Source organism: Sciurus vulgaris (genome assembly GCF_902686455.1).
Source record: "Sciurus vulgaris genome assembly, chromosome: 13".
Classification (NCBI taxonomy): Eukaryota; Metazoa; Chordata; class Mammalia; order Rodentia; family Sciuridae; genus Sciurus; species Sciurus vulgaris.
In genome coordinates this window covers 39,987,286-40,011,655 of record NC_136474.1, presented here as the reverse complement: position 1 = coordinate 40,011,655, position 24,370 = coordinate 39,987,286, and the positions used below count along the sequence as shown (strand labels likewise).

Sequence of the window (24,370 nt, the reverse complement as noted above, 5' to 3'; positions counted from 1 at the left end):
GATTTATAAACAGACTGAGGAGACCAGGTTTAAGGAATGAATTGCTGAACTACATTGAAAGTAGGATGGTCCTGTGTATCAGGCTGTTGTCATTTTTGATGAATTCTTTGTTGAACAGATTTGGATAAAATATATCACCTTCCATGTGGTGAAACTGACCCTAACTCCTAATTCCTCTCATTTCGCACTGATCTCTCACATTACTGGGATAATCAGGTTCAATTAGAACTTTATTCTTATAGTTTTATAGTTTTGTGGTTCATTTATAAGGTTATTGCATCCTTGGTGTTTTCACTTACTGGGCTGTAGTAGCACAATACCATAAGTTGAATAGATTAAACAGCAGACATTTTGTTTTCCATACTTCTGTAGTATGAGAAGTCCAAGGTCAGGGTGCGGGATGGTCAGGTCCTGGTGAGGGCTCTCTTCCTGGTTTACAGGTGGCTGTCTTTTTACTATGTCCTTTCGTGGGCAAGCTTCCTCATTCCTCTTCTCTTAAAGACACTGATTCCACCCACAGGAATCCATCCTCATGTCTTAATTATCTGCTAAAGGCCCCACCTCCTGATACCAACCCATATGGGATTAGGGTTTCCATATGAGTTTGGGGACCATATGAACATTTAGTTTATAGCACTGACTGATTCATTTGGAATCACTTCATTCTTTGAGTTTACCGTTGGATTTGTGGAGATTCTCAAATACACTGTTGATAAGTTTTTAAGCATTTGCTGAGCCAGTATTGGTGAAGGATGAGGGTCTTCTGAAAAGCCCCTTGTTAATATGGAGTGTTCTATCATGTGCCCACCTTTGAAGTTTTAAAGGCATGGTGAGGGCAATACTTCCTACATATTTTTCTTTATCTTCTGGGGACTAGTAAATCCAAGCCATTACCCTAGTAACAACATCACCTATTAGGCAAATGGCACATTGTAGGTGATAGAAGAGAGGTGTGAGCAGGACACTTAACATTGAGATGTAGACCTTCAAACTAACGTATAAGACTTGAGTGAAGTTTTCCAGTTGGGATGAGATGGACATGCTGTATTAAAAGAGATGAAGTTAAAGGAAACCACCTTCTAAAACCTATATCCAGCCCTAGCCAGAGGTGTCAACCCAAGTAGAGAGGCTCTGAAGAAAAATTAGAACAATGGGCTGTCAGGTGTGTGGGGGCTGAAGGACTTTCATGGGCAGTAGACTCAGTCCTCAGCTGGGGGCCAGCACATCCTTACAAAAGAGATAGTTGTTGTCACCTGATGCTTTTAAAAATGTGAATCATATAAGAACCCATGTGCTTATGATATAATTTTCCATATAGATTTCTCTATAAGGAGTTTTTGTACTGGCTCGAAGATGTGACTTTGGTTTGAGACTATTATATTTCTAATTTCAAAATATAAAAAATAATTTTTGGTATTGTGCATGCGTGCATGCATGTACATAACATTTTTTGGGGGGCATAAAGTCCATTGTCCCAATAAGTCATTCTTAGGGTACCCATTGGCTTTTCTGGTCCTGAAAGCTGAAGAGAAGATAATAGGACTGAGGTATCTAAAGATAGGCCTTTTGAGCAACACTTTCTGGGCACAGAGAGTCAGCTCCCCTTTGACAACCACTGCATTATTACATAGGTATCAGTATACATTAAGGAGAGTGCAAAAATTTAATATAAGGTTTATATATACTTAAATGTTAGCATATTAAAATATATCATGTAGCACTTGTTTCTATAGGGTAGTTTTCACACTAGTTAGTAGTGCGAGTTTGTTTGTTATTGTCATTATCTGTTTTTCTGTGTGACTGGAGTTTGAACCTAGCTGATACATGCTAAATATGTGCTTTACCACTATATACCAGCTACATTCACAAGCCATAGTAAATAGTTTTGTTATGAGTTAAAATGGTAACCAAACTGTTTTAAAGGCATTTCACACTATAATATTGTAATGGAAAGCATCACAGTATAGTAAAAGAACATACACTTTGGTTGGATGGAATCGGATTTGGATGAGTCTTGCTGACATACAAGCCTGGGCAACTGATTTAAACTTTATGAGTCTCCATTTCCTAATTATGGATTATATAATGACCATGCAGAATGTGAAAATGAAAGGAAAAATGTTTTGTGATATGCTGGCCTCTCAATTAATGGTGGCAGTTTGTTGAGCCACAGACAAGATTTGTGGGAGACAATAAAAAGGGAAGTAGTTAATAGCTGAGCGCTTTCTCAGGCACCTCCTAAATGTTTTGTGAATTGTCAAAAGGTGTTAAGTGAAAAAGGGACACAGCAAATTGTTTTGTGAAACACAGGGTGAATCAAAGTAATCCAAATTTGTTTCCATAAGAATGTTCCAGAGCAGGGGTGGTGCATGCCTATAATCCCAGTGACTCTGGAGGCTGAGGCAGGAAGATCAAAGCTAGCCTCAGCAACTTAGCAAGTCACTTAGCAACTCAGTGAGACCCTCTCTCTAAATAAAATATTAAAAAGGGCCAGGGATGTGGCGTAGTGGTTAAACACCCCTGGGTTCAATCCCCAGTACCCCCCCAAGAAAATCCATAACTGCTGTCCTACAAAAATGCAAAGTGAGGTTTCATGAGGGTCCATGGAATTTGCCTTTCCTGGATCTGTTGGACTATATCCTGAAGAGCTTGTGCTCTAGGGGCACATCTGGGGACAGCTATTTCTTCATTTCCATCTACCCCTTGGACTTCTGTCAGGAATACCCATTTCTCACACAAGAATCATGAAATATGGAGTCCTTTTTCATTTTGGTCAGAATCTGAGCATTACAGTTGTTGTGTTGGGGGAAGTTTTCAATCAAATCAGACACAGCTGCCCCAAGTGCTTTTGTTAAAGACTGCAGGTCTTCATGGGAATTTCTTGTTTTCATAGTCTAGTTAAACACTTACAGAGTTTTGAAACATTTCTTGGCTGTGACCAAAGCCTTCTTGCACTATTGTCATTTTATGTAACTCTTAACTATTTCTGGTAAAATAGTATTCTGCAGGTACAGATCAGTGGCAACCTGCATGGAACACAGCTAATTACTATTCCTTGAAACATAAATCATCAAGTATGTGATGATTAACACATATTTAATTCTTTAATTAATGCTTGTCCTAATAGCTACTCCTTAGATCAGCACTTCTGGGGTTTAGTGGCATTGGGGAAGTGCCTACCTGCCTCCAGGCACCCACATCCTTGGATATCCACATTGATTTCCTGTCATTTAAAGAATATTTTCCTTTCACATTTACCCTCTTGTTTTATTGTACTGATAAAAAAGAATAGTTCTTGGCTTTGATTCTGCTTTGCTTTCTCCTCTCTCTTGCATTCATATGTTTCAGATGCCCCTGAAGCAAAAGAGTCACCCATCGATTGCTCTGGGTTCTTGCTAATGCATGCACCCACAGAAGCTTCCTGAATCTCACCTGTACAGTCTCTGCTACTGAAAAGACCGTGATTCCAGCTTAGTTAGAGGCCCAGAAGGCAGGAGTCTTTAATATAAATAGTGGGCTTTGTAAAGAGAAAAATGCATACTTGGCTCCTATACACCCCTTTCCCAGGCCTCTCAATAAAGGTAGAGAGCTGGCAATGAGGAATGTGAGAATAAAGTCATCAAATGGATGAGTCTTGGTTCACCAGAGCCTCCTTGTTAAAGCAAACTCCTTCGATTTACTGAAGGGTCCTGGGAGAAGATTTGGCATGGGTTCCAGCTGGGCCCTGATCTAAATTCTTTGTGCAGCCAGGACACAAAGGAGTCTGCATGTTGCAGGGAGGCTAAACCAAGATTTACCCTTTACCAGGCTGACAGTTTTGCTGGTAAATGAGGAGTTGAGGGAATAGGAATGATGGGATCTTGCCCATGCCTTCACATTTAGCTCCAGCCTTTATTCCCCACACAGCTGCCTGGTTTCTTGACTGCATTTGTCTTCAGCTCCTTATTTCACTAGGAACCAGGGTAAGGCCACAGAGAAAGTGGCAGCAGGCCTATATCAATTTGCTGCTTAGAAATAGTCTTTTAGAGCTGAAGAGGTGAATGTTTTCCAATTGTGTCTTCAAATCCAAGGAATTAGGAGTCATTCATTGGCTAAATGGAAAGAAACACCAATTTAGACAAAGCTGAACAGAGTTGTCTTGTATAGTTTCAGAGCCTAGGTGTGTGTCTGAATATCCAGGAGGGACATATGATGGGTGTGGGTGCCCAGCTGGAGTCTGGTTAGTGATTTGGGCTTTTGCAGAGGCTAGTGTCCCCTATTGTCCACTTGGGAAATACTGATATGCCCCAGTTGAAAAATAACACATGGCTTGCTCCATAAATTCCCTTGCTAGGGCCTTTATTCTAATTGCAGGACAATTGCATTGCTTCCTGCCTCCAAGACAAAGAGGGGGATTTAATATGTAACTCTCTCTCAAGTGAGAAAGCAATTCTAAGCAATTGCACCTGTACTTTGCATTTTGTAATTAGAAAAGATGAGCAATATGTTTTTAGAAACTAGTGGGGACACAGGAAGTTGTCATTTTATTATTGACTCAGAGCTACACCTAAGAAGGCGAGTAATTTGTGTGAGAGTCTTTTCATCCTCAAAAACTATGTTTTGTTTACTCATTTTTAAAAACTTCCCACATCTCTAAATTTCATTTTCAACTTGTACTTACTATTTGATGATCAAGGAGATATGCCTTCTGTTTAGTCTCATACCTATGTGAACTGCTGCTCCTTGCTTATCAGAACTGTCCCTTACAACTTCCTATGCCTTTTCCTCTACTTTAATTTTCTCCTGCATTCTGTTTTATAGAATGAGTAGATGAGCTATGATAATATCCCTTTCTAAAGGGAAAGAGAAAAAAAGAAAAGGGAAGAACGTCATGATTATTGGTAGAAAACCCAGATAAAGTCATTTAAGAGAAGGCATGGAGGCTGGAGGAATGGCTCAGTGGTAGTGCTCTTCCCTAGCTTGTGTGAAGCCATGGATTCTATATCCATCATGGGTTCACACACACACCCACAGGAAAAAAATTAATGTAAAAAATAGGCATAATAAAACACCAGTTATTAGCTCCATTCAAATCCTGTTGTCTTTTGAGGGCCTTTACCTTTTCAAAACTGGGTTTGATTTTATTTTTTGCTAATACATCAATATAAACAGATGCTTGAATGTTTTGCCTCTGATTTCTTAATGTGAGGAACCTTGTGGTTTTTGCTTTGGCTCTTTAATATTACAAAAAGTTTTATTGTCTATTTCTATTTTTCATTTAATTCGTTTGACACAAACAACATAACATTTTGAAAATGGGTAGGCCCCATATTTGCTTTTTACTTAAATCAAAACTGAGAGGATCTAGCAGGTAATCTGTGTGAGGGTATATACATACCCCTTAATCCCTGTGTTCTAGGGAATTGACAAATGACTTTCACTTGCACATTTTCCTTGGTGAGCATTGCTATTGGTAAGCAAATCCCTTTTCTTTGCTCACACATACAAGGAAAAGTGCAGCATGGAAAGCTAATTTTGCTCTTCACTGAAGCAGGGAGGATTGGGGATGCTGCAGTGTTACACTGCTTCCCCCTTCACCTTTGACAGGCATCTGAGGGATGGCTGATATCTGCCCTCTCTCAGGCCAACATTTCATGAGCAAATGAGAGCACTAGTCAGTGGTTTAACCAGTTGTTTCCTATCTGACAGCAAATGACTTTCCCCAAAGTCTCCAAAGGCAATAGGATGCAGCATCTCATCTCCTGAGACATTATTAGTTAAAGGATTGAATGAATGTTGATTGTCTATTCCCCATTTCCTTATGTCCCAGGACTGCAAATAGTATCAGAGAGCCATCAGGAAAAAAGAAAGAAAGAGTATTTTGATAGAAATTGAGACTTGAAGTGAACCAAATCACGCTAATAAAATCGATTCTCAGTATGCGTAGTTATGTACAACAGTCAAAAAAACACTGCATAAAGTTAGTGCATAGAGTTGTCCCTCGGGATTGGTTGTAGAATTCCTCTGCATATGAAATATGTGGATGCTCAAGTCCCTTATGTCAAAAGGCATAGTATTTGCATGTAACCTATGTGTGTCCTCTTCTACAATTCATATTAGCACTAGATTATTTATAACTCCTAATATAATGTGCCATATAATAATTAGATGGCATTGTTTAGGGAAGTATATAGTATTGTTTAGAGAACAATGACAAGGAAAAAAGTCTGTACCTGTGGCATAGACCCAGTTTTTTTCCCCCCCCAAATATGTTTGGTCCATTGCTGGTTGATTGTTTTAGAACCCAGGGATATGGAGGGCTAACTGTACTAAACTATTCCTTCTATAGAAAATATGAGTTAGGTTCCCTGTGAGGCTTTGGGCACAAAGTTTTTGTCAGTTGATCAATACATAGCCTGTTTATGTGTATTTCTTTGCGAAGAAGTCTTTTCTAATTCATGTTGTTAATTCATTAACATCGAACCCATGGGCAACAGCACTATAATTCATACTTGAATGACAGGTACATTGTCTCTATAAAGCAAATCACAGCCTCTTGCCCTTAAGAACGCTGAACATCACTTTAAAATGCAAAATCATCAAAAAAAAAAAAAAAAACAAAAATATGAAAAAACAGAGCTAGGTACACCATAATACAAATGCCTTTTTACAATATGAATCTAAAACAAGGAGATGGAGCATTGCCTTGCTTGGCCTTAGCCAGGAGCATATGTGCTAAGCAACTCAGATTTTTTTGCTGCTCTGTGTGTGTCTGTAAATGATAATGAAGGTTTTGCAAATATTGAAATGGGGGTTACAAATACATTTTAGGCAAATCACAAATATGGAATACATGAATAATGAGGATTGACTGTATTTTAAGCAATTTTTTTAAAAGGAGTAATGTAAAATTAAATACTGTATTGTGACAAAATTATTCCAGATCAGCATGGCTCTGTGATTCTGTTATTCACAGCAGTTCAAATTGTCAACTATCTTGGTTGGGCTAGAGGACAAAGGTGTTTTTCTAAAATAATTAAAAAAAAAAAAATCAAATCAAACAAGCAAAACATTCAGTCCAAATCTAACTAATTCTAGTGAATATAGTAAAACGAGATCTGATGTTTAGGTTTCAATATTAAACTGTTTCAAATTCTCAGTGCTTCATTTTTTTTTTCCTTTGGATAGATTTGACTTCTAAATGAGTTGGGTTTTATTTTGTTTTATTTTTAGTATTTTGGTGTCTAAAGCAATTACTCTGTGGTTTTGTTTTGGTATGTGGTAATTATCTGTTATTTTAAAAAATTGGTAATGATATTACAAGACTAATTGGGCATTTAAAATACCATACAGATCACAGAACTGAAAGCCAGTAAAACCAGGGACGAGTGTTCTTCCTGCCATTATTGGAGTAGAAGGCGTCCACATGGAGTGCCAGCCATATTGTATTTGGCTGTGACAAAGTATTGTTTTGGACATGTGCTTCCTTGTAAACCAGAGTAATGACAGTGTGTTAGAGAGCCAAGCAGGAAAGTGTCTTCACAAACAGGAGGGTGCGTAGTAAATATTTCAGGCTTTACGGGCCAGACGGTCTCTGTGGCAACTAGTCAGCTCTGCTCTTGTTTGAAAACAGCCGGAGCCAAAGTCTACATGAATGAGCATGGCCATCTTCCAACAAAAGTTTATTCATGGACATGGAGATTTGAATTTCATATTGTTCATGTATCGCGAAATATTATTCTTTTTATTTTTTCCTACCATTGAAAACTACACAAACTATCCTTAGCTTGGGAGCAATAGAAAACAGGTGGTAGGACAGATTTGGCCCATGGGCAGTAGTTTGACAGCCCTTATTCTAAAATTTATGTGGTTAAACCTTTGTCTACAACTTTTTCTTCCAATATACTTCTCAAAGAGATGACTGCTATATCCTTTACTTAAATCTGAAAGTAAAACTTTTAGAGCACATGTATCCATGCATTAAAGAACATACATGTAGGTATACACAATTGTTTGTTTTACAAGTGTCTTTATTTTATATATATATGTTTATATATATATATATATTTTTCAGGCACATACATATAGCCTTGGGATGTTTAAGTGGTTGTATATTTTATGTATGTGTGTGTGTGAGTATGCACGTTCTTATGCATGTGTGGGAATGTGGGATATGTTTTCTATTATAGTCTCACTCTTGCTACCTAAGGCAGTTCAGTAACATAAAAAAGAGTCCAGAGATGGAGATAAAATAGATCCAGGATTATATTCCAACTCTGTAACTACTTGTGTGACCTCAGAAAAATTATTTAACCTTTCTGAGTCAGCCTTCTCATTCCTGAAAGGGATTTTATGCCCCACCTCATATTGTTTCACTGGGGAAAACTAGATAAAATATACAAATGATACCTGGGGTCCAGAAGTATATACACAAGAAAATCAAAGTTTTTTGAATGACCGAATCACTTTTTTCTGTTTTAAAGACTTGATGTGGCTCCCTGAAGAAATTCAAGGGTTACTTCTGTGGAAGATTTTAAAATATTCTGTTGCGCCTGATAAACACACAAACACAGAACATCCCCAGATCAATTTCTTGCACCCTTCTGATTTCCTTGTGCAGTGGTACTATTGGCCTCCTCGTTATTGCTTCTTCTGACCTCAATCTTTTTTGGACCTGGATGCTTGTGCTTTCAGATACTCCTGTGACTCCCCCCGGGCTCTGCATACACTTATTTGACCTCAGTAGAGCAGTACTTCCACTTTCAGTGGGGCAGTCCATTATTTGACAGAAAGACAAAAATATTCCTTGTCTTTTGAAGCTTTCCTGGTGAGGGCACTGGCTAGAGAGGAGTACAGAATGTAAAAACTTGTCAGATATCTAGAGTTCATGACAATCCCACCTTTTATGGGATTCCCAAATCTGTTTCTAAGAAACCTCGTTTAGATGGGACTCATCTTTCAAGCTGTATATTTTGACCCCCTTCACTGTTACAAGCACAAAGCTACTCTCTCGAGTCAGACGTTTTATAAGTTAGTCAATATAAGACTGCTGTGTAACCTCTAAGTATAGGATCTTTATTTAATCATGTATTTTAAAATAACAATTTTTTTCAGTACAAATCAAACTTACTTTATAATCGTGGTATGTATTGAAACAGTTATATAGTGTATTATAACTTTGATGAAGTGACTAATAAAATTTGTACTAATAAATTCTTTAACATAAATCCCTTACTAAGAGCTGGAAAATGCTCTTTTTAAAAACATGCTTTAGTTTTTTTAAGAAACATTGAATTTATTGCTTGTGCTTGTAATTTAGTCACTGTCTTATGTAAAACACCTAAATATGTGATATAAAGAATTCTGTATATATTATGTATAAACTCAGTGTGTGTGCAGATATATACACATAAAATCAACCCTTATTGTCTCTGAAGTTAGCTTTAGATAAATCAGCATTGAACGTTTACTTTCAGAAGTTTCCAGTGAACTGAAAGGGGTGGGCCTGTTTATAGTCTGATGCTATCTTTCTTTGTGTCTTGGTGTTCTAGTTAGAAAAGTCACTGGAGCAAGTGAAGTTGCAGAAATATCTGGATGCTTCATTGTTTCATTGTGACCTCATGACATTTGTGGTGGGAATTTGGAGTCCATTGTTTTGTTGTTGAGCACTCCTGTGCTCCTTGTGTAGTAGGGCTGAAGAGAAACAGCCGCTTCTCTTCAGAAACAGACATCTGTGGGCTCACACTGGCAGATTGAGGGTGGTACTGAAGGTAGTGCTGGCTGTGTCTCAAGCTTTCTGGAGTGTTCGTTGAGAAGGAGTGTGGAGGTGGGGTACTGCTCTGTACCTCCTGGTTTGAATCTGTCATTTGGTCATTATTATCTTGTTCCATTCTTTCATTGGTTTCCTTATTTTCTCCAATTCAAGCTCACATTTTATGAAAGTGTCTAATATTTTGGATCCTACAGAGTATGTAAAACATACTTGTATACATATTTAAACTAAATGACTCACTATTTTTAGCATAAAATGTCTGAGGGCCACCGTTCTTTTATAAGATGGATGAAAAAACAGATGCACAGACATTAAGGGGACTTTTCTAAGTCTCTAATGTCTTTGCTTCCTTCCTGTTCATTCTTTGGTAGGACCATGGTTTTGAGTTGGTTTAAACAAAATATTATGAATAAATTCATACACACAGATCAGGTTACAAAATGAATTCACATGAACATGTTTTGTATGTACACTAGAGTCTAAAGTTAATGCATCCCTTTGAAGAATAAGGATAATTTTGCTTTCTCTAGAAACTTTAGCCCATGTAGATGATAAAGTACAATGCAATTTGTAAGAAGAAGGACCACTTTAATGAGAAAATGGTCCTTTATCTGTTCTGTTCCTGATATATTCCACGTGCTTATCACATTTCTGGAAGTGAGAGGATGCTCAGGAGAGCATTGAGTTGAGTGGTCGAGTTAGTGAATGAATGAATGAATGAATGGATGGACGAATGAATGAATGAGCCAGTGGCAGGGAGGGGAGAAGGGGAGGATGGATGGAATGACAACATAAGGTCTAATGATCATTTCTGAGTTCGACTTTCAGAATACATTTTTATGACCAAAGTGACAGTGCTCTTGGGTAGCTGCTGCCAGTGGCATCAGCAGCCTACCACTGGCTGTCCCTGTGGCTGCCATTATACTAGAGCAGGTTGCTGGACCCTGCAGAGCCTACTCTTGCTATTCCACTCTGAGAGCCACTAGAATGCTTCCTCCTATCCCTGCTCTCATCTTTTTTTTCCCCTTCAATTGTCCATGAATACACTGTAGGAGAAATAAATTAGCATGATCCCATTGTGATGATGTCCATACACGTCTTCCTATCTCTTTTATCATCAGTGAAATATGTATTAAACTTATAAACAGGACAAAGTTTAACTTCACGTCTGTTCTTCTGTGGTGCCTCTTTTCTCCCCTTCATGTTTTGTATTTTATTGTGGTAGCATCATAGTACACAGTATTGTCTAGACTAACAGGGGAGTCTGAGATGACTTCCTGTTCTTGTGTTCTTAGAAGCCCCATCCTCCCTGACTATTTCCATTTGGGACTGCTCTGACAATTGCTTCCTCCAGTTCTGTATAACATAAAGTGTCCTAGGGTCAGAGCTTTTGTTCAGGCAATATGTATGTGCAAACATGACATTTGGAATCACATGGATTAAATTTTAAGATTATTATCTACAATAGACTCATTGCACTTTTTGGACAATAACATTGTATCTAAAGCTCTAATGTTTTGGAATATGAAATCCTTGATGAATTTTTTCCTAAACTAATAAATAAAGTGATATTTGTACTGGGCATGTAACACATGTGCTTAGTAAAACTGAATTTTTAAATGAAAGTAAACATAAGAGTGGAGCTATATCCAGTAGTGAAAAATAATAGAGATGTTCCTGTGTCATGTTGCCTGGTCCCTAAAAGGTAACATTTTGCTAAATTATCGTATAATATCACAACCAAGATAATGGCAATGGTATAATTCAGTTTGCAGAAGTACTTGTGCAGGGTTTGTGTGTGTGTGTGTGTGTGTGTGTGTGTGTGTGTGTATGTATTTAGTCCTATACAATTTTATAATTCTTGTAGGTTTGTGTATCCACCACCACAGTAAAGAAACTTAAGATTTATTTATTTATTATTTTTGGTGTTAGGGATTGAACCCAGGGACACTTTACCACTGAGCACCATCCCCACATCCCTAGCCCTTTTTATTTTTTCAATTTTGAGTCAGGATCTTGCTAAGTTGCTGAGACTGACTTTGAACTTGCAATTCTTCTGCCTTAGCCTCCCAAGTTGCTGTGACTATAGGCAGGCACCATCGTGCCTGGCAAAACTCAACATTTTTAACATGGATCATTCAGGTTGTCTTTTTATAAGTACAGCTATCTTCCTCCTGCCCCTTTTCTCTCCATCCCTAGCTCTTGACAGTCATTTTTCTGTCCTTTATTCCTAAATTATTGATTATAGAAAATGTTCAGTAGATAAAATTTCGTAGTATGCCATCTGTTGGGAGTACCTCTTTTTTCACTCAGCATAATTCTCTGGAGATACATCCAAGTTGTTGGATATATCAATAGCCAGTTCCTTTTCATTGCTGAGTAGTAGTCTATGGTATGGCTGTACCACAAGTCTGTTTAATCATTCATCAGTTGAAGGACATGTGGGCTGTTTTCAGTGTTTGCTTGTTAAGAATAAAACTCTTATAGACATTTGCATGCAAGTTTTTATATGAATGAAAGTTTTTACCTCTGGGATAAATCTCTTAAGAATGAAGCTGTTGGGTTGTGCTTTAAGACTTATGGTCTTTATGAGTCATAAATCATGGTTCTCCTGGTGTTACAGTTTCCTTCTATGTGAGTGACATTTAAATTAATATTCAAGTGGATCTTTTAAACAATGGACTGATAACTTACACCTATAGACATTCAGCTTTAGAAAATTAATAGCCCTTTTATCGTTTCTTCCTTCTCCTTTAGCCTCAATTTCCCTGAAGTGGCTTCATTATCTCAGAAGTCATTCATTCTTAGAACCTCAGGGCACATGGTGCTTTCTTCTTATCTGTCTTCTCCCATGATCAGAGAGTTAGTTGTTGAAGCCTTCTTGATTTCACTACGGTGGCAATTTTGTATCATATTTCTCTTAATTCTTGCCTTTGCCTTCTGAATTTTGAGTAGCATGGCCTCTTCTCTGTATTGTTAATTGCATATCTTCCTGGTGTTTCTGCCCCACAAGCAAAATCTACCTTCTGCATCCTGGCCACAGTTGACCTCTCTGTAGGTATACATCCAGTTTTTCTCCTCATGGCCATGGCCATGCTATGTCCTGGAATGGGTATGATCTGCTGTACACTATATTTCATTCTCATCCTCAGACTATCATTGTAAATGCCACTGTCTCATAGGAAGCCCTTTAGTATACCCAGTATTTTTCTTTTATAACACCTATTGTACTTTTTACCTTTTTTTCCCCAGTTGTATAAAAACTGGGACCCCACATGGTTCAGTTTGGTCAGACATTCACCTCCAAAAATACTACCTAAAACAATCTAAATTTTAACCTTGCCTCTACCTTGCCTTTAGAAAACAATCTGAATGTGTTTATGCTTTAAAGTATAGTATATGTGTGTGTGTGTGTGTGTGTGTGTGTGTACAATGCTAGAAATTGATTCCTGCTTTGCCCTCCCACTGAGATACAGCCCCAGTTCTTTTTATTTTTTGTTCTGAGACAGTCTTACTGACTTAGCCAGACTGGCCTTGAACTTATTCTTCTGCTTCAGCCTTCCTCACTGTTAGGATTATAGTCATATTCCACAATGCCCAGCTAAAATACAGTATATATTTATTTATATTTTGGAACAAGGGATTGAATCCAGGCCATCTTATAATTTAGCTACATTAACAGTGCATATATATTTTTTTTGTTGGTTTTTTCTTTTTCTTGAGACAGGATTTTGCTAAATTGCCCAGGCTATTCTCAAACATGCAATCCTCCTGCTTCCACTTTCCCATATTTCTGGGATTATGGGTTTGTGGTGATCTTGCCTACTAGTATTATTTTTATTGATCATTTGCTTCTCGAGAATTTAAGAATTTAATTTATTCTATAGAATTTAAGTTCTCAAAGACTTTGATGTTTTGGCTCCCCACGTATGTCTAGCCCTTTGAAAATGACTGTTTCCCTTTCCCAAATACCTTTTCTAAATCAAGGTACCCCCCCTCCCCAAACAGGTGAGTCCTTGCTACAGTTGCTGTTGCCTTCCCCCACCTATTACTCTTTAGCCTTCCTGAAGATGGGGTTGAGGTTGTATTTATCTTTGTAGTCTCAAACCTGAAACATCAACTGACAGATGTTTAGGTACTCATTCCATTGTAGGTACTGGCAACGTAAATGAACAAAAGACTTAAACAATGTGTCTTATTCTATAGAAGATTTCTTAAAAAACTATGACAAATAAGTGAATAACTCAGATCGTTCTTAATTTACAGGTGGTTTTTGAAGTGATAACCTCTGGACATCACAGGCTACCATTTGCTATTGATGAAGTGAAGGTGTTAGGACATCCATGTAGTAACGTTGCCTCTAATTAAATGTTGGGTACATCACAGGGGCATATTTGTGTTATGGTTTTAGACAAGGAGCTAAAAACCATAGGGAGACGGTATCCTGCTAAGAGAGTTTCATTGACATGTCTCCAGATTTGTCAGTCCAAAGTCCAAAAACATGTATTTCATGAATAAATGTCATGGCTTGTATGCCTCTAACATATCTTTTAAATGAAAATCAGAGTTGGGGTATAAAGGAATGCTTTTCACATGCTTGAACATCCTGGTAGAATATCTGCTTATTTGTTGCCATGATCCTTGGATTCCCTTTTCAAGTATTGGCATAGGATTAAGTGGTAGAAATTGGTGCATTTAATTCCCTAAGTCAAGTATTTTTCAGCCACTTTTCTTGTTTTTGTCATATGATTTCAAAAAATACAGCCCTCAACTTAACTGTATAAGAAAACCTGCCTAAGTCACCTGGGGACCCCAAAAGTGGCTTGTTTCTCATCATTTTCAAATTTGTGATTTAAAAAAGTATAACAAGTGAGGCCTAGCCAGTTCCTTTTCATGCTGAGTAGTAGTCCATAGCCTATAATCTCAGCAACCCAGGAGTCCTGTAGGGAGATTGTATAGGTGGCCTGAGCACTTAGTAAGCTCCTGTCTGGAAAAAAAAAAAAGAGCAGTTGATGTAGCTCAGTGGTAGAACACTCCTGAGTTCAATCCCTAGTTCCTCAAAAGAAAAAGAATAATAATAAAGTATAATGGGTGACACACACACACACACACACACACACGCTTTTTAAAAATCCTGATATGAACAACTATTTCTTCATATACAGTAGTACAGATTGCCGGCCTCACTTCTCCTACCTCCCCAGCACCGCTATGGTGATGAACTGGTCACTGCTTCTTTCTATCTATATAGTTTCTTTCTTTCCTTAAGCAAAAAACAAAACAAAACAAGACAAAAAAAACAGAAACAAACAAACAAACAAACAAAACTTTTCCTCAAATGGGAATTAGGTGGCAAATAGAATCCCTGTAGTGTCCCTGGCTAACGTAGTTAGCAGGCCCCAAACTTGAGACTCTTTAGGAAGACCACAGGCACTGCAGTGGCAGAGGAACTTCTACCACTTCTGTCTTTTATCCTTGGAAGGCGACCATTGCTTCCAATAACTGGAAGTCCTCCATTGCTCTGGACCTTGGTATCTTTGGCCTTAAGTGCAAGGCCCAGAGTGTGATTGTCAGGTTGTTCTCGCAAATAGCATGATCAGGAAAAACAGACGTGGCTTTTCTACTTTCTCATAGGAGCCAGACTTTGACTTTTACTAAGAAACATATCCTGCTGGGCAGTCAAACACTGTGTGTGTGTGTGTGTGTGTGATGTATTTCCCATAATCACTAAGTATTGATACACAGTAAACTTGTCAGCCTTGTCTTCTGTGCATCTAATGAATGATAGCCAACTTTACAAATTTTTCTGTACTGTTATCCCTTGATATCCACTGGGCATTAGTTTCAGGCTCCCCCTGCGGATACCAAAATCTGTTGATGCCTAAAGAAATGGTATAGTGTTTGAGTATAACCTATATTCAATCTTCCCATATGCTTTAAAATCATCCTTAGATTACTTGTAATTCCTAGTATAATATAAATACTTTTGTAGATAGTTGTATAGTTTTAGGGGATGATGACTAGAATTTGTATGACATTTGTATGTGTTTGGGTACAGATACATTTATTTTTAGAGTATTTTCTATACATAGTTGGTTGAATCCACAGATGTAGAACCCTGCAGATATGGAGGGCTGACTGTACACTCTGTTTTTTCCCCTTCTATTTAGTATTACAATTTCTTTTTTAGATCAATCCATGGTACTCCGTCACAGAAATATACTATATTTTGTTCTTTTTTGAACATTCAGTGTCTCCCCTGACCCTGTTTTTTCTGTTAAACACATTGTTGCAGGGAACATCTGTGGTTGGGTGTCCTGATGCAACTTTGAGAGCCTCAGTGTGGTAGATATATTTTAGAAGCCCAGTCTCTGGATATAGGAGAGACACATTTTTAATTTTATTAGATGCTGCCAAAATTGCTATGAAAAGTGTCTAGATCAGTTTATATCCCCACCAGCAGTGCATGGAGTTTTATTTCACCTATATTCTTGCCCAAAATTCATATTGTCAGACTTTAAATTTTGGGCCATCTGAGTGATGACCGCCTGCTTTATTTTTAGACTCCCTGGCATTGAGAGAAGCTGGCTAGTTCATCCATTTTATGGCTTTCTGCTGATGGCTTCTATCCAGATCATCAGAGAATGGTTATGTCTACAATATTAGAAATATAGATGCTTGTAGAATGTCTCAGCTTTTTTTTTTTTTTTTTTTTTTTTAAAGTGCACAGACTTGAATAGGTCATTAGATCATTAGATCATTCTCTACTGTAGTTACAGGTCTGCATGGCTGTTATCTGATGAGGTTATCATCATGCATTTGTCTAATTTCATCCAAAGGTGTTTGCTCTCTTTGATATCTTTATTTGGGGCTCTGAAGCTTGCTACAGCATGCACGTTAACATATAGCAGTCACCCTATTCATTGCTAACGCAGCCATTACTTTGTAGTGTGTCACATTTGCCTTTTTGTCTGTGTCAGCAAGACTGGGAGGTTTGAGAAAAATTTCTTCCCCCCTTTTTATTTTCCCTGAAAAGGCAGGAAAACGAACAAGGCTGTACCTAATTGAAACAGCAGGGCAAATTTAGGAAGCAGAATATAATTACCCTGAGTTGGAACTCAGCCAAATCCTCAGAGTAATAGCCTCAGGCTTGGAAAAGTGCCCTGGGATCTTCTGATACTAACAAATGTTCATGGCCTCTGATTTACTGCTTACAAGGAGTTAGAAAAATAAGAGCTGGTAAAACTGTGCCCCTACTAAGTGCTAAGTGCACAGATGACATACATCTTCACCTGTTTCTTAAGAGTGAATCTGTCAACAAAGCAGATGTTGTTGCTGCACTGGGTGCAGGTGCAAAGGCTGTGGAGCTAAGTTTGCCTAGGGCTTCCCAAGTTTATAACCTAAATTCCATCTTATATTATCTGACCGCTGGCTAATGTCAGAGCTCCAGAAGTGTAGCCCCTTTCATCCATCCACTGGATTGCAGTCATTCTGTTCAGCAAAGACGGAAAGACTAAATGCTTATCCTTCTATCAGTACTTTTCTGAAACATATTGTTTGTTGCTGTTTTATACAATTCCTTAGGAGCCAGCCTCCCATGGCTGTAGAAAAGGTGTTTATGGTCCCTCCTTTGGAGAATCCCTGTGCTAATACTATTGGCTTTGTGAAACTGTTGTTAGGAGGGCACAGAATTGAAAAACAGGTTTCTGTACCGAAGAACTGTATGCTTTAAATGATTTTGATGATAACCCTTTGGTAGTTAATTTTTCCTTGTATCTCCAAGTTTATGGGGAAAACAATGCAGATAAAGAATTTAAGGATTAAATCATTAGTTTGATCTTAAAATGGAAAGCTTTACAGGTAATATTTTATGAGATTTTCTATAAAGATTCTAAATAATCAATTATTTTGAAATTTTGGTGCTCATTATATTCAATTCCAATGGAGCTTAAGTAGTTCATATCTCAAACTATCGCTTTCCAAATGGATGCAGAATTGCTGAATCTTATTTATTTCACTGTAAAGCCTCCTGTTTGGACTCATATAGGTTTATGAGTAGGCATTACAACATTTTTTTAATAGTAGCTGTTCTCATACAAGTATGTAGTTGTCATAAAATCAATTTTAACGTAGTCACAATAAGATGCAGGATCAGCTTGAAATGTGGAGATGGCTGTGCAGAATCAGCAGCTCTCTGGCTTAAAACCACTTCTAACAAACAGAGATAATTCTTGAATTTGGTATGAACACTAAAAATATATTTTGGTTTTGAATTCCGTAATCCTAGTGGGAAAAACAGAAGAAGTATTTTATATCTGTTTCAACATCATTTTTTAAAGATATTTATGACTCTTAATCTATGGGCATTCTATTATTATCTGTGGTTCATATATATTATATTATATATATACATACATGTATGTGTATATATATGCATATGTATATATACACGCATATGTATATGTATATATGTACATACATATATATGTATGTCTTACAAACCATTAGAATTTTAGTGAGGCAATTTGCATATCATCCAATATACCCACTTAAAGTATACAATTAAGTGGTTGTGTTTGTATGTTCATGGAGTTGTATAATCATTACCATAATCAATTTAAAAAATTTCCACCCCCTCTCCCTAAATTAGTCAATCTTTATTCTCCTGCCTCTAACCCTCAGCAACATTTAATCATATCCTGTCTACTTATATTGCATTCAATTAAATCACATAACATATGCTCCTTTGCAGCTTCTTTCTCTTAGGATAATGTTTCAAGGATCATTCACATTGCTGCATATATCAATACTTTATGCCTTTTTTTTTTTTTTTAACTGGGGAATGAACCCGAGGTGCACTAACCATTGAACCACATCTTCATCTCTTTATTTTGTATTTATTTAGAGACAGGGTCTCAACTGTTCTTGGGGCCTTGCTAAATTGTTGAGGCTGGCTTTGAACGTGAGATCCTCCTGCCTCAGTCCCCTAAGCCACTGGGATTACAGGTGTGCGCCACTGTGACGGGTACTTATTATGCCTTTTTAAAGCCATTATATGGATATAACACATTTTATCAAATCATTCATAAGTTGAGGAGCATTGAAGTTGTTTCCATCTTTTGGCAATTGTGAAAAATGTGTGGAATTGCTGGGTCATGTGGTAACACTGTTTAGCATTTGAAGAATGGTGAAATTGTTTTTCAAATATGACTGCACCATTCCAAAAGAGCAGAATATAAAGGGTCCAATTTCTGCATATTCTTAATAACACTTATGTCCTTTTTTTTATCATGACCATCTTAGGGTTTTGAAGTTGTATCTGTTTGTGGTTTGGATTATATAATGACTAATGACGATGTTGAACATTTTTCCATACAGTTTTTGGCTACTTTTTATTTCTTTTAGGGAGAAATTTTTATACAGATCCTTTCTCCATTCTTCTTCTTTCTTTCTTTTTTTCTATTATTTCTTCTGTTACTCATAACCATTTGATGCTGTGTCTAAGAAGGCTTTGCCTAATCCAAGATCTCAAAGGTTTATCCTATGTTTCTCCTAAGAGTTTTATAGTTTCCATTCTTAGATGTAGGTCTAGGAGCTGTTTTGAATTAATTTGGGTATAGTATAAGGTAGTTGTGCAACTTCATTCTTATTGTCCATGAATATTCAGTTATTTGAGAACTATTTGTTCTGTTTTTTTTTTTTTTTTTTTTTTTTTTCTCCCCCATTGAATTGCCTTGGTACCCTTGTTGAAAATCAGTTTACCATAAATAGAAAGGTTTCATTCTGGACCCTCTATCCTGCTGGTACCACACTGTTTTGATTACTGTACTTTGTTAGAACCTGTGAATCTTTCAACATTCTTCTTTTTTTCTAATATTGTCTTGGCTTTTCTGAGTCCCTTATATTTTTTGAATGAGCTTGAGAATTAGCTTGTCAATTTAGTCCTCCCCAAATCAACTGAATTGTTTATAGGAGTTTTGTTGAATGTGTAGATTGCTTTAGGTGAGAAAAAAAATCACCATTTTAACAGTATTAGGTTTTGTGATCCAGGAACATAGTATGATTTACCTTTCATTGACATCTTATAATTTAAAATGTGTAGTTTTCAGAGAGTATACAACTATTATAATTCTTCTATAAAACTTATCCTATTTTATTCTGACTCTATTGTAAATGGAATTACTTTCTTTATTTTATTTTGAATTGTTCATTGCTAGTTTATAGAAATTAATTTTTGTTATATTATCTCATATCCTGAGATCTGTTGAACTTGCTTATTCTAAAATTTTTATGTGGATTCTTCAGCATTTTCTTTTTTATTATTGAGTTTTTTAAACATGTTAATTTCACAAATTAATGGTTTTCACTGTGATATTTCTGTACATTTATAAACTGTGCATTGGTCATGTCCATCCAACCCATCATCTATCCTCCACACCCCTTCCCACCACACACTTTCTAGTTCCTAGTAATGCCTTCACTTTCAGGTCATTTTTGGTTGTTATTATTGTTCCCAAATTTTCACAATTGTGAGAGAGTACTTGTGATACTTTTCTTTCTATATCTAGCTTATTTCCTTTAACAGGATGATGTTCTCTAATTCTGTCCATTTTGCTGAAAAGGACAGATTTTCATTTTTTATGGATGAACAATTCTCCGTTGTGTAGAAATACACCATATTTTCTTTATCCATTTATCTGTTGATAGGCACCTAAGCTGATTCCACATCTTATTTTTAAATAATGCCTCAATAAACATAGACATGCATTATTGTTTTTGTATGCTCATTTCATTTTATTCAGATATATTCCCAGAAATGGGACAGGTTGGGACAGCTTGACCATATGGTAGTACTATTTTAGTTTTTTGAGGGACCTCCATGCATTTTTCCATAGTAGCTATACTAATTTACATTCCTACTATCTGTATATAAGGGTTCCATTTTCTCCATATCCTCACCAATATTTGTTATTTTTCATCATTTTGATAATAGCCATTCTAATTGAGGTGAGACGGCATCTCATTGTAACTTGACTTACATTTTCTGATGGCTAATGATATTGAGTATTCCTGTCATATATTTATTGGCCATTTTTATTTCTTTCTTCTCAAAGACATGTTGTATTCAGAGTAATTTGCTTATTGTAAGAAAAATTATACTCTTTGTTATTGTTTTTAAAATATTTTATTTTTCTATGTTCTTGATATAACACTCTGTCAGATGAATAAATGGCAAATATTTTCTCCCATTCTGTAGTTGTATCTTCACTTGCTGTTTCCTTTGCTGTGCAGAAATATTTTAATTATATATAATCCCATTTGTCAGTTTTTGTTTTTCGTTTCCTTTACTTTGGAGTCCTGTTCAGAAATTTTACTGCCTATTCCATGTCTTGAAGATTCCTGTATGTTTTCCTCTAATAGTTTTTTAGCAATTTTGGATTTTAACATTAAGATCTTTGATGCATTTTGATTGTTATACAGGGTGGAGAAATAGAGGCAAAGTTTTAATTTTCTGCATGTGATATCCAGTTCCCAGCACCATATGTTTAAAAAACTGTCGGGTTCTCTAATGTATGCTTTTGGCACCTTTGTCAGATCACTTATCCCTTAGTTGTGTAGGTTTATTCCTGGTCTTTTATTCTTTTCCATTGGCCTATGTATTTATTTTTATACCAATACCATGCTGTTTTTTATCCATGACTCTCAAATTAGGTATCATATTGCCTCTAACTTTGCTTTTTATGTTTCCCCCCATCTTCCTCAAGATTGCTTTGATATGTGGTGCCTTTTGTGCTTCCATGTGAATTTTTGGATTGTTTTGTCTTGTTCTCTGAAGATCATTTGATAATAGTAACTCTTCCAATTCATGAACATGGGAAGTATTTTTACTTTTCAGTGTCTTCTTTGAATTAATTTTTAGTGTTCTACAATTTTCATTGTAAAGGTCCTAATAGTTTTTGGTGAAGTCCTTTCTGTTTTTGTATGTATAGAACCAGATCATCTGAAACAGGAATGATTTGACTCCTTCTTTCCTATTTGCATGTCTTTGTTTCTTCATTTTGGCCTAATTACTCTAAAATTTCTAGTATCTATATGAATAAGAGTATTTTTTTAGGGAAAATACTGGGCTTCTTTCCATTCAGTATGATAATTGACTGTAGATTTGTAATATGTAGCCATTATTATGTTGTAGTATCATCCTTTTATACCTATTTGCTTAGGACTTTTGGCATGAATCTTGGATTTTAATAAGTGTATTTTTCTGCATTTATTGAGATGACCATATGATTTTTTCCTTCATTATATTTATGTGATGTATTATAGTTATTGATTTTGTATAGTGAGCCCATCCTTGCATACCTGAAATGAAAACCACTCAATCATGGTATAATGATCTTTTCAGTGGTGCTATTGAGTTTGATTTGCTAATATTTTGTTGAGGATTTTTGCATCTGTGATCATCGGAGATACTACTGATTCAATCTTATAACTCGTTATTGGTCTGGTCAGGTTTCTTATATCCTCTTGATTAAATTTGTATACTATATGTGTCCATAAATTTGGTCATTCCTTCTTGAGTGTCCTAAATCATTAGCATATAGTTTTTCCAAATAACCCATAATGATCCTTTGAATTTCTGTAGTTACCCGTTGTAATGCTTCCATTCATTTATAATTTTAGAGATTCTTAGGAATTTTCCATAAACAAATTCATCAAGTAGAGTATATAGATTCTATTTTCCCAATATAGATGCCTCTTATTCTCTTTCTTGCTTGAATACCTGGCTGGTACTTCTAGTACAGTGGAGAAAACAAATTCATTATGTATCTGATTTAGAAGGCAATCTTACAGTCTCTTAGTATGATACCAGCTGTAGAATCTTTGGAGCTGCTTATTTTTTAGGAAGAAAATTCCCTACTATCACTAGTTTGTTAATTGCTTTGATCATGAAATGTTATTTGGTTTCAGCAAATGCCTTCTTTGTCTGTCAAATTATCATGTGGCTTGTCTTTATTCTATTTGGTGTTCTGTGTTATAGTGATTCCATTTTTTTGGATGTTAAACTAACCCAGCTATTATGAAATGAATTCTTCTTCTTGGTCATGGTGCAAAATATTTGTATTTATATTATGATTGCACATTAAATACAAAGTTACTTGCATATATGATGGCTTGAGTTCTTTAAAATTTTTTTCAGCATAGGATTCATTATTTTATTGTCAAGTTAAAAAGTAATATAATAATATAAACGCTAATATAAATAATATAAACTCATGCTGTTGTATATTGGATAAATCAAGTACAAAGATTATTCTGTATCAACTATTGTGTGAACATTAAATTATCAGGTTCTTTAAACATCTAAGAAATGTTAAGTTCAACATATAGTGTTATAGGTTCAAAATTATTTTTTAAAATTAATTTGTACTCAATTTATTTGCGTATCCATACATTGCTTGCCTATTTTCAAATTTAGATTTAAAAAAAAGACTGATGAAGCAGTGAAAGTAAAATAAGATTGACACTGGACAAGAACTAGAATTGTTTTCAGAATTATATTCTGTTGAATAAAGACAGATCCCTTTGCTTTAGTTGAGAAGGGCCCAGACTCAAATTGACATTTCATTTTAATTTTATTTTGTGAGTTGTGTGTACTGGGGATTGAACCCAGGTCCTCATACATGCCAGATGCATACTTAATCAGTTTTAAATTTTTTATCCTTACACTTGTATTAAATTTAATTTTTAAATTTTTTAATGAATTCTTTTAGTTATACCTAACTTAGGATTCACTTTGATAAAATTACAAAGTACCTAACTTTCCTAGATACATATATGAATATATCACAGCAACTTTAAAATTTTGAAACAGGGTCTTGAATGAAGATAGTCACCCAAGCTGGCCTCAAGCTTTCTGGGGTGAAAGTGGGTTGTACCAGGGATTGAACTCAGGGGCACTCTAACACTGAGCCACATCCCCAGTCCTATTTTGTATTTTTGTGTTTTATTTAGAGACACCACTCCCTAAGGTTACTTAGTGCTTTGCTTTTGCTGAGGCTGTCTTGAAACTCATAACCTCCTGCCGTGGCCTCCTAAGCCTCTGGGATTACAGGCATGCACCTCCATGCTCCGCGCTGCCCTCAGCTTTTGATCCTCCTTCCTCAGTCTTCCAAGTAGATGGATTGTAGGAATGTGGCCACTATGCTCCTGTGACATTCATTTTGAGGATGGAGAAAATTACTTTCTTTTCCAAAAGAAAATCATCTCTGCAAGACACAGTTGATTTCTTAAAAGTTATTTATATTTGTGGCTAACATTTTTCTCAGATAAGAACGTGTGAGTTCATTTTTTACTTGAACAATTATTCCATTAAGATTATATTCTTAATTTTTAAGAAAAGAAAAAAGAAAAAATTTATTGTTTGAAACATGTTAAGAGGACCAATCAAGGGAACTCAGTTGGTTAAGGTACATAAAATATTTAGGACTATGCTTAGCACATTCTAAGACTTAATAAATATTAGCTATTATTTTATTACTATGATTAATACGTATTGACCACCCCCAATGAATATCCAAAATCCTCAAAAGTCAAAACAAGTTTTTAGTGCCAAACTGA

At 36.2% G+C, this 24,370-nt stretch overlaps 1 protein-coding gene across 1 annotated transcript in view; it reads left to right on the top strand.

The window, feature by feature from the left end:
• Positions 1–24,370, top strand: part of PTPRM (protein tyrosine phosphatase receptor type M) — an 849,607-nt gene that overhangs the window by 325,970 nt on the left and 499,267 nt on the right. Inside the window, 1 exon segment of the mRNA XM_079108449.1 lies at positions 14,018–14,099. Within this exon segment, the coding sequence (XP_078964575.1) occupies positions 14,018–14,099 (82 nt within the window).